We start from the raw sequence: 11,688 nt of genomic DNA on the forward strand, positions 1-11,688 counted from the left end.
CTTTGGAACACAATAACTCTCCTTCTAATTGAGGTAGAATGTTCAAACTTGATATAGGCGTTTATTAGGTGAATGCTTTGATGGAGTTCAATGATGAACATTGTCTGCTTACAGTAAGCAGCGATAAGCAATCTGATTGGTTGATGCTTTGGGGTACGATATCTTTGGTTATAATGAAATGAGAGCGATGAAACTCGGAATATAGATTCATCATATCATTACCTTGACTAAGTTTGATGGTGAGAATTTTCTGCTTAGGCTAAGGAGCGATAAGCAATTTGATTGGTCAAGACTTTGGAACATAACAACTATGCTTTTAATTGAGGTAGAATGGTTAAACTTGATGTAGATGTTTATTAGGTGAATGTCTTGACTGAGTTCAATGATTAACTTTTCGAGCTGAAGCTAAGCAGAACTAATTAATTTCATTGGTCGATGCTTTGTGTCAAGATAATCTTGATTCTATCTGGTAGCTAGAGATATGAAACTTAGTGTACAGTTTGATTGCTCGATACTTTTGAAAAAAATAAATGTGCGATTAATTAATATATGCCATCTATTTATTTTGGGATTTCAGCGGGGGACATCAGCCTCACTGTTGGCTTGTTAGTTTAATTTTCAAGAGATTGTATCCATATACTGTGTTGGATATTATGTTAGTTTTAACTTCTATGTATCACCTCTATCAAGTGAGTCAAAGGGAATTCCCTCAACCAAGTCAGTAGAAAGTAGGAAGTAGCCTATTTTTAAACTGAAGACACCACAGGACAAAACAATCTAGGCATCCCCAGATATGCGAACAATCCCACAGCACACTCCATATTTACATCCCTGACAATGTATCAAACTATCAATGTATCTCAACAATCACAGTCATGATGAAACCCTGTAGTTTTGATTATTTACGGTATACATTTTTTTTGTACAGCTATGTTACTGGTAATCAGATCTCTAGTGAATCCTCAGTAGAACCCTATGCTAGATGTTTACGAATGGGCTGTCGATGTGTGGAATGTAAGTTTGAAATATTGTTAATATCATAAGTTTTTAATTTCATGTCTTGTTGATTGAAATTTTATATGTATTTTTATATTCCCACATTGAAATGTGGTCGTATATTGTTGTTGCCGCTGTCCAGCAGTCTGGCGTCACAAGCTCTAGATGCTAAATTTCTACACAGTGATTAAGGTCATGAGATAAAGAAGCCTATTGATTTTCAGCGATTTCCGATAATTACTGCCAGAGTTATGGCCCTTGATCACTTTGAAAAATCTTGTGGACGCTCTACAGGCTAAAGTTAATATTTGATTGACTTTAGATGTATACACAGTGTTTAAGGTCATGAGACAAAGAAGCCTATTGATTTTCAGCAATTTCCTATAATTACTACTAGAGTTATGGCCTTTGATCACTTTGAAAAATCTTGTGGACGCTCTTGAGGCTAAAGTTATCATCCGATTGACTTTAGATTTTTACACAGTGTTTAAGGTCATGAGACGAAGAATCCTATTCATTTTCAACGATTTCTTATAATTGTTATGGCTCTTGATCACTTTGAAAAATCTTGTGGACTCTCTAGAGGCTAATGTTAATATTATATATAGGTCATGAGACAAACAATCAAAACAAATTCTGATAATTACTTAATGGTTTTTTTTAAACATCCTGAAACTGTTTGGGTAGTCATTAGGAAGAACCCCAATTGCACATTAATCCTATGCCAGAAGTTTATATATCATTGATAGATTGATTTTGTTCGTAATTAAGTTTTGTTAACTAAAAAATCTGAGTTTATATTAGATTTTGTCCGAAAAATACAAATGAGACGGTAACATGTTTAACATTCGTTCTTTATAATTTGCAATTTTTAGTGGATTGTTATGATGGCCCTGATGGTACACCAATGATTTATCATGGGAAAACTTTAACTACTAAAGTTAAACTAGTGGATGTTTTACATGTTATAAAAGAAAATGCTTTCTATTCGTCAGAGTAAGTACAGTACTTTATTTACGCCAATATTAGCTATAAATGATTGTTTAAGATTTTCACTTTCTGCAATTTGATCTCTCCCAAAATATATATAGCTTATTCAGTTATTCACTGATACAAAGTTGCTTTTTATAGGCCCACATTTTCATGTGGACGTAGATTATCCTCGCCCCTGTCCTTTCAAGTTTTGTTTGTGGACACTCTACAGGTCACAATTTTTATTTTGACGAAACTCGAAATATAGGTTTATATACCAAAGATCTTGTTTCCTTTCGATATTGGCATATATCGGACCATTACTTCATGGATTATAGCCCCTAATTGTACGAAAAAGCACGTTTTTAGCATGTGGACACTCTAGAGGTCACAATACAATTTTTATCCAATTTTAATGAAACTTAAAATTTATGTTTATAATCCAACGATTTCGGGTCCTGTCGATATTGGCATATATCAGACCGTAACTACCTGGATTATGGCCCCTGATTGTACAAAAAAATCACGTTTTTAGCATGTGGACACTGTAGAGGTTATGTTTTTTATTTGATTTTAAAAAACATGCAAATACATCACTGTTACACCATAATGACAGTTGAGTTCGAGTGTTGTGAAAATCGGACGGAAACTGCCAGACAAAATGGCCGCTCCCTGTACGCAAATATAGTGTAAAAGAATGTAATACCAAGGTTTTGGACCCTATAGAGGTCACAATTTTTATCCAATTTTGCTGAAACTGTTAAAATATCACCATTGCACTATAATTATGGTTGAGTTCGGATTTTGTAAAATCAGACTGAGACTTTGCACAAATAGTATAATATTTTTATCTGATTTTGATGAAACTTAAAATATATGTTTATATCCCAAAGATCTCAGTTCCTTTTGATATGGATGCATATCGGACTGTAACTTCCTGGATTAGGGCTCCTGCTTGTACAAAACTTGAAATATAGGTTTATATCCCAAAGATCTTGGTTCCTATTGATATTGGCATGTATCGGACCGTAACTTCATCGATTATGGCCCCATGTGTTTAGCTTGTGGACACTCTAGAGGTCACATTTTTCATCCAATTTTGATGAAACTTAAAATTCCTATCAACGACATGATGAGATAAATTTAGTGCCTATTATTACTTAGCCCAGTAGTAGTACACTGATCCTTTGACAAAATTAAAAACCTCCCTCCGGCATCAGATTTCTTGGAAGGATTGTCTGAGAATCAGAATATATTTTTTTATGGCCTGTACTGTAAAATGATGTCTATTTTACAGGTATCCTGTGATATTATCATTAGAAAATCATTGCACCTTAGCTCAACAAAGAATTATGGCAAAAATGTTACGTGACACATTTGGAGGTAATTAATGAAATAATTTTCTTCATACCTGTCCATCTGTCTGCCTACTCCTTGTCACGTACAACCGGGGAATCGAAACCCCGCCAGTTGACTCAATGACAGACCGTATGATACAGCGCACTGCGCACGTGCTAACCATTTGGCCATCCAACCCCCCTTAAAGTTATGATAATTAGTTCAGGAGTTGTTGCCTTGAATAAGTACTTACCCTCAAAAGAATAAAAAACATGATAACCTTTATGGACTGATCGGACAACTTAGCTTCTGTGGGCATATGTTTCATTGCCTGCCAACTTATCTTGGCAGGATTTGTTAACAATGATGGCATATATCATGTTTTAATGTCAATTTTATCAACTTATCTTATATGTCCTACTTTTAATCTACCTTTCAGACACTTTATTAACTGAACTCATACCCAATACTAGAGATGAACTTCCAACTCCTCACCAACTGAAAAATAAAATTTTAATAAAGGTAAAATACAGTTATCTCCCTTCATTCTCCTATCCCTATTATTTAATGAGGATGTATATTGTTATCAGCCATGTCCGGTGTCGGTAACTAAGTTTCTTGTGAACAATCTTCAGGTCAAGAGTTCTTGACAGATTTTATTTTCTTATTATTTTTATTTATTTAGGTCTTCTTGTAGATGGGGTAAAAGAACCCTATTAAAATCTTCAGGTCAAGATTATAACACAGTAATTTTTTAACATGTTTCTCATTCTGTTGGCATTTTAATTTCTTGAATTTATTCCAACTTGCACAGCAGCATTTGTCGACACGGCTTTTAGCGCAGAAAAAGATGACATTGCTTTTGTTGGGTGTATTGAGAAGTCCTCAGTCAATGTTTATACGCCCACATTTTCATGTGGACGTATATTGTCGTCGCCCCTGTCCGTCCGACGTCCACAATTTATTTGTGGACAATCTACAGGTCACAATTTTTATCCGACTTGAAATATAGGTCTATCTCCCAAAGATCTTGGTTCCTTTTGATATTGGCATGTATGGGACCATAATTTCATGGATTATGACCCCTGATTGTACGAAAAATCATGTTTTTTTTTTTTAGCTTGTGGACACTCTAGAGGTCACAATTTTGATCCAATTTTGATGAAACTTGAAATGCATGTTTATAACCCAAATATCTTGTTTCCTTTCGATATTCACGCATATTGGATCGTAACTTCCTGAATTATGGCCCCTGATTGTACAAAAAATCGCATTTATAGCTTGTTGTCTCTCTAGAGGTCACAATTTTTATCTGATTAAAAAAAAACGTCTTAGTATATCACTGTTACACCCTAATGATGGTTGAGTTCAAGAGGTCACAATTTTCATCCTATTATGATGAAACTTGGATGGAATGCATGTTTATATCCCAAAGATCTTGGTTCCTTTCTATATTCGCACATATCGGATGGTAACTTCCTGAATTATGATCCCTGATTGTACGAAAAATCGCGCTTTTAGCTTGTCATCCCTCTAGAGGTCATAATTATTATCCGATTTAAAAAAAAACCCTTTGAATATATCACCATTACACTGTAATGATGCTTGAGTTTGAATTTCGTGAAAATCGGACCAAATTGCCGGACAAAATGGCCGCCCCTTGTACGCAAATAGTGTAAATATATGGTATATCAAGGTTATGGACCACCTAGAGGTCACAATTTTGATCCAATTTTGATGAAACTTGATATATATATTTATAACCCAAAGATCTTGGTCCCATTCAATATTCACGCATATCGGATCATAACTTCCTGAATTATGGCCCTTGATCTTGATTGTACGAAAAGTCCTGTTTTTAGCTTGTGGTCCCTCTAGAGGTCACAATTTTTATCCGATTTAAAAAAAAAGGTTTAAATATATCACCGTTACACCCAAATGATAGTTGAATTCAAATTTCGTGAAAATTGGACCAAAACTGCCGGACAAAATGGTCGGTCTTCTTAAGCAAATAGTGTAAATATATGGTATATCAAGGTTGTGGACCCTCTAGAAGTCACAATGTTGATCGGATTTAGATGAAACTTTAAATATATCTTTATACCCCAAAGATCATGATTCCTGTCGGTATTCGTGCATATCGGATCGTAAGTTCATGACCATTGATTTTACGAAAAATCGCTTTTTGTTTAGCTTGTTCTCAATCCATCTCTTGCAAAATGTGGGCCTATGCTGCCTGGCAGCCGCTGGTTAAACTTTGTAATTGTTACAGCAATGTCTGCCAGCAACTCTTAATATATTTCCCCAATTCCATAACAACAAACGTTCAGGATAAAATGTACAAATATAAATTTTTTCTTAGGTTCTTAAGATATGTAGTCCTAACTAAACAAACAAAAACGAAAGTTCAAAGACTTTATACTCACAAAGAAAAAATCCTCCAAATTAGACAAATTCTTGTATTTTGTATAGACCTGCTGGATTTATGCATGGAAATTTCTAGCTATGTGCGAGTTAAGACTTGATAATATTAATTTTATGTGAAATCTATTTGCACACCAACACATAACTTCATGAGATAGATTCTTTTATAATTTTAGATATTTTTGGGGACAACCTGAGAGGTAACAACAGTTTACAGTAAATTTACATAAAATAATTGTTTACTTTTCAGGATAAAAAACTGTCTAGTAAGTAAACTCTTATGATGCTTGAGTAATAATAATTTTATACACCCACATGTCCATCCATCTGTTCATCTACAGTTTCTTGATGAATTTAGACCTTTATAGAAAATAAGCTATCCTTGGATGAGACGTGTAAATACAGAAAATATATTGTGCAATACCGTGTGCAAATAGACTAAAATCACCGCCCAAAATATCTGATCTTAGTAAATCATCTCAAAACTGGGCTAACGTATTTTCTACTCAGGGAAGCAGAGCGATCCGATAAGCCATTTGATTACCATTTCCCACTAAAGCTAAGTAGAGCTAAGCAATTTTATTGGTCATTGCTTTGAGACAAGATAACTTTGATTCTAAGTGATGGACAGTGATAAAACAGGTACTTCAAAACCATGACAGAGTTTGATCATTTAAATTAGTGAAATGAAGAAGCTTATTGAATTTCAGCAATTTCTGTTAATTACCTTTAGAGTTAAGGCCCTTGTTTCACTTTGTTGAACCTTGTGAATGACAAAAGTTATCATCCGATCTGTCTGAAATTTATGTGCATCATTTAAATTAGTGAAACAAAGAAACTGATTGAATTTCAGCAATTTCCGTTAATTACTTCTAGAGTTATGGCCCTTGTTTAACTTTGTTGGTTCTTGTGAATGCTTTAATGACAAAAGTTATGCATGTGTTACCAAGAGGAAACAACAATAACTATGTTGTAATTCTTGCCAATAAGATAAGATTTAATTTTCCACAAAATGAATTATGATATAACAAAAAAAAAGGTGGAGGTAACAACCCTGAAAGTACAAAAAAGGCAAACGTTAATGAATTTGTTACATTAAGTTGACAGAGAGAGAGATTGGGCCAACAACCACTCAACATAGCTAGGCCATTCGGGGACATGCACATATCCACCTGCATATAGGGGATCTTAGCAATGGTAGGAACCGAAATTACTTGATAAGACCCGCAAGGTTAGGCAGGCGACCCCAATCCTGTCACATACAAGTGTGGGATCCTAAAAGTGTGGGATCGTCATTGACAGACCCTACGATCCAAAGCTCATGTGTCAGACCACTCAGTCAACCAAAGTCCTTAAATTGTTAACAAATATTCACATAATCCAACAATGTGAAGGAAAGGCTGACAAACATTAATTGCTGCACATGCCTCATGTCCCTGTATATTACTTGAAAACTCTGTGACATTTACATGTAGATAAAGTCAAAAGCCTAACACCATTATAGTATTAATAATTAATTGACTATTTAGAGATTTAATTAAATATAAAGAATTACACTCAACAAGTAACTATATGACATGCACACCGGTAACCAGTCTATTTAAGCCTGTATACTACAAATCCCAAACACATGGCTAATGATGAAACAGGGGTCATAGAAGAGTTGTCTCCCCTAATCATAAAATGCATGGCTTTCATAATATGTTTTTATATGCCCACATTTTCATGTGGACATATATTGTCGTCGCCCCTGTCCGTCCGTCCGTCTGTCCACATTGTTTGTGGATACTCTACAGGTCACAATTTTTATCCGATTTTAACTAAACTTGAAATATATGTTTATCTCCCTAAGATCTCGGTTCATTTCGATATTGGCATGTATCGGACGTAACTTCATGGATTATGGACCCTGATTGTACAAAAAATCGTATTTTTGGCTTGTGGACCCTACAGAGGTCACAATTTTTATACGTCCACATTTTCATGTGGACATATATTGTTGTCGCCCTTGTCCGTCCGTCCTTCCACAATTGTTTGTGAACACTCTACAGGTAACAATTTTTATCCGATTTCAATGAAACTTGAAATATAGGTTTATCACCCTAAGATCTCAGTTCCTTTCAATATTGACATGTATCAAACTGTAACTTCATGGATTATGGCCCCTGATTGTACGAAAAATCACGTTTTTAGCTTGTGAACACAATAGAGGTCGCAAATTTTATCCGATTTCGTTTAAACTTGAAATGTATGTTTATAACTCACAGATCTCGGTTCCTGACGTTATTCGCGCATATCGGACCATAACTTCCTGAATTATGTTTATAACTCACAGATCTCGGTTCCTTTCGTTATTCGCGCATATCGGACCATAACTTCCTGAATTATGCCCCCTGATTGTACGAAAAATCGTGTTTTTAGCTTGTGGACCCAATAGAGGTCTCAATTTTTATCCGATTTAAAAAAAAACGTGTGAATATATCACCGTTACACCCTAAGGATGGTTAAGTTCGAATTTCGTAAAAATCGGACCGAAACTAAAGGACAAAATGGCCGCCCCTCGTTTGCAAATAGTGTCAAAATATTGTGTATCGGGGTTGTGGACCCTCTGGAGGTCACAATTTTCATCTGATTTTGATGAAACTTGAAATGCATGTTTATAACCCAAATATCTTGGTTCCTTTTCATTTTCGTACATATCAAATCATAACTTACTGAATTATGGCCCCTGTTTTTACGAAAAATCACGTTTTTAGCTTGTGGTCCCTCTCGAGGTCACAATTATTATCCGTTTGAATATATCACCATTACACTGTAATGATGCTTGAGTTCGAATTTCGTGAAAATCAAGCCAAAACTGCCGGGCAAAATGGCCGCCCCTCGTACGCAAATAGTGTAAACATCTGGTAAGTCAAGGTTGTGGATCCTCTAGAGGTCACAATTTTGATCCGATTTCAATGAAATTTGAAATGTTTGTTTATAACACAAAGATCTTGGTTCCCTTCGATATTCGCGCATATCGGATCGTAACTTCCTGAATTATGGCCCTTGATTGAACAAAATATCACGTTTTTAGCGTGTAGTCCCTGTTGAGGTCACAATTTTTATCCGATTTAAATAAAACGTGTGAATATATCACCATTACACACTAAGATCTTGGTTCCTTTTGATAATTGCGGATACCCGAACTTAACTTCCTGGATTATGGCCCCTGATTGTTCGAAAAATCGCATTTTTAGCTTGCGGATTCTCTCGAGGTCACAATTTTTTTCCGATTTTAAAAAACGTTTAAATATACCACCATTCCACCATAATGAAGGTTGAATTTGAAATTCTATAAAATCGAAATGAAACTGCTCGACAAAATGGCCGCTCTTTGTACGCAGATTTTGTAGGAGTGCGTATTACGTAGGTTGTGGACCCTCTAGAGGTCACAATTTTTATCCGATTTTGATGAAACTCAAAACATATCTTTATATCCCAAAGATCTCAGTCACTTTTGATATTTGCATATTTCAGGTCATAACTTTCTGGATTATTGCTCCTGATTGTACAAAAAATCGTTTTTGTTTTTAGCTTATCTGATTTTGATGAAATTTGAAATGTTTGTTTATAACCCAAAGATCTTGGTTCCTTTCGATATTCACGCATATCAGACCGTAATGTCCTGAATTATGGCCCTGATTGTACGAAAAATCACGTTTTCGGCTCATCCTCTGTCAACAAAATGACCTCTCTTTGTACACAAATTGTGTAAAAGTATGTATGTAATACGAAGGTTGTGGACGCTCTAGAGGTCACAATTTTTATCCGATTTTGATGAAACTTGAAATGTATGTTCATAACCCAAAGATCTCGGTTTCTTCGATATTCGTCCATATCAGACCATATCTTCCTGGATTATGGCCCCTGTTTGTACAAAAAATCACATCATTTTTTTAGCTCGTTCTCTGTCCATCTCTTGCAAAATGTGGGCGTATCTTGCATGGCAACCACTTGTTACATATAACTTTAGGATAAATAAAATACTGTCTAATATCACAGTAGAAGACAACAATTGTCATACAAACTATTACCAATCAACAAATAGGTCAAAGATTGTGAGCAGCGTGGTACATTAGTCGAGTGCTTCTTTCAGTAAATGACAATATATTGACCTTATATTAAAGTATTTGCACTACAAATATAAATCTACATGTATAGATGTCAATTAATAGTATTAAAAGTAAATGGAATATATGAAATAAACATTATTAAATCACCTCTGACTGGGCGTTCAAAAAACTGTTGCTACAAGTTTGTTCGATAATAAAATGGCAGACACATGAAAGTGAGGCAACTTGTGACAATCGACTGGACCAAGCAAGACTCTTAATTTGTGATTTTATCACTTGGTCACACATGATTTAAATTAGTGAAACGAAGAACCCTATCGAATTTCAGCAATTTCCGTTAATTACTTCTAGAATTATGGCCCTTGTTTTTGTTGAACCTTGTGAAAGTTCGAAGGACAAAAGTTATCATCCTATCTGTATGATGTTTCTATGCATTGTTTAAATTAGTAAAATGAATTTCAACAGTGTCTGTCAATTACTTCCAGAGTTGAGGGGGAGCCATGGTGGCTAAGTGAGTGAGACGCTGGCTCGCTAGCCTTACGGTCGCGTGTTCGATCCCTGCATTGGCCGAGAAAGTTCATTGAGAGTTCCAGCCTGGTTTCCCCCTGTCAGTGGTGCAGGGCGGAGGGCCTGACAGTTGTCTAGTCATTCGGATAGGTAAAAAAACTCAGGCCCGCGTTTACATTGGCGTGCATGTAAAAGATCCCTTGGCAGTTGGAAATCGATATAAGAGTAGGCCATAGTGCCGCTGCCTGGGTAAAATTTCCCTCATAGCACACAGTTGGAGCAGAACAGTAGGACGTTAAACCCCATTTCATTTTAATTTCCGGAGATAAGGCCCTTGTTTTATTTTGTTGAACCATGTGAACCCTCGAACGACGAAAATTATAATCTGATCTGTATGAAAGTCTTGTAAATGCGCCCAATTACCTACAAAATAATAATTATGTGACAACTCTTGTCAACCGTTTGGATGATTTAGCTGCTATGGGTGTATGTTTTGTTGCCTGGCAACCTATCTCTAAATTTTATCTTTCAGAAGCGGAAATAACACGAAAAGTAGAGGCATGTAAGGTGATAAATTTGAGTTTAAAATTTTAGAGTACTTAAAAATTCAAAAGAATATATAATAATCAAGTTTAAAGACTTATAGATTTATAGATATCATTTATGACATAAAACTGATTTTTAAAAATAATTTTTATTGTTTTTAGGAAAGAAGTGGAAGCAGAGATGAAAATACAGATCCAGATTATGATGGTATGATCAGTAGAATATTGTTTTTCATTAAGCCTATAAATTATTAAGGCTAGTGGCATAGGTACACAGGGAAGGGGGAGGTGTTAATTTCTAGTACTGGCCTACCAAATTCTGGCAAATCAGTGATGAAAATTTGTACAAAACATGTAAAACAAAATCTGACAGATAATGCAAAAATCAGTACTGATGGTTAATTAATTGCTTGGTAATACTCAAACAAGATCTTGATAATAAGCTTCTTAAATTTATCCCTATTTATTTTCTTCTGGAGTACGGATATCAACCCAAAGCTCTTATTTATCTGAAAACAGATGAAATAAACTGTTTATTCAAATTAAGTAGGACAGCCTGTACAGCAAAGTGAACAGCAATAATTTAAAATTTCACAAAAAAGGATTTTATTTCACTCTTTGTTTAGATGTTCACTGAAATGAATGCCCAGAACAATCGCTCCATCTTCTTAACCAAAGAGTTCCCCATAAAAATTAAAGGGCTCTACTATATCCCGGAAAACACTTGAAAAACAACCGGAAAGCTAACGGAAAACACCATGTTATACTGAATACCGGAAAACACTGGAAAA

General features: G+C 35.2%; 1 protein-coding gene across 1 annotated transcript in view; it reads left to right on the plus strand.

Annotated features, from left to right (window-relative positions):
- The window catches only part of LOC130010466 (1-phosphatidylinositol 4,5-bisphosphate phosphodiesterase gamma-1-like), a 32,186-nt gene extending 21,240 nt beyond the window's left edge, over positions 1-10,946 (plus strand). Inside the window, exons 10-15 of the mRNA XM_056100052.1 lie at positions 929-1,014; positions 1,872-1,992; positions 3,266-3,351; positions 3,746-3,828; positions 5,981-5,996; positions 10,885-10,946. Coding sequence (XP_055956027.1) covers positions 929-1,014; positions 1,872-1,992; positions 3,266-3,351; positions 3,746-3,828; positions 5,981-5,996; positions 10,885-10,946 — 454 coding nt within the window. The remainder of the gene's footprint in view (positions 1-928; positions 1,015-1,871; positions 1,993-3,265; positions 3,352-3,745; positions 3,829-5,980; positions 5,997-10,884) is intronic.
- Positions 10,947-11,688: the final 742 nt, after the last annotated feature.

Source organism: Patella vulgata, chromosome 3, assembly GCF_932274485.2.
Source record: "Patella vulgata chromosome 3, xgPatVulg1.2, whole genome shotgun sequence".
Taxonomy (NCBI): domain Eukaryota; kingdom Metazoa; phylum Mollusca; class Gastropoda; family Patellidae; genus Patella; species Patella vulgata.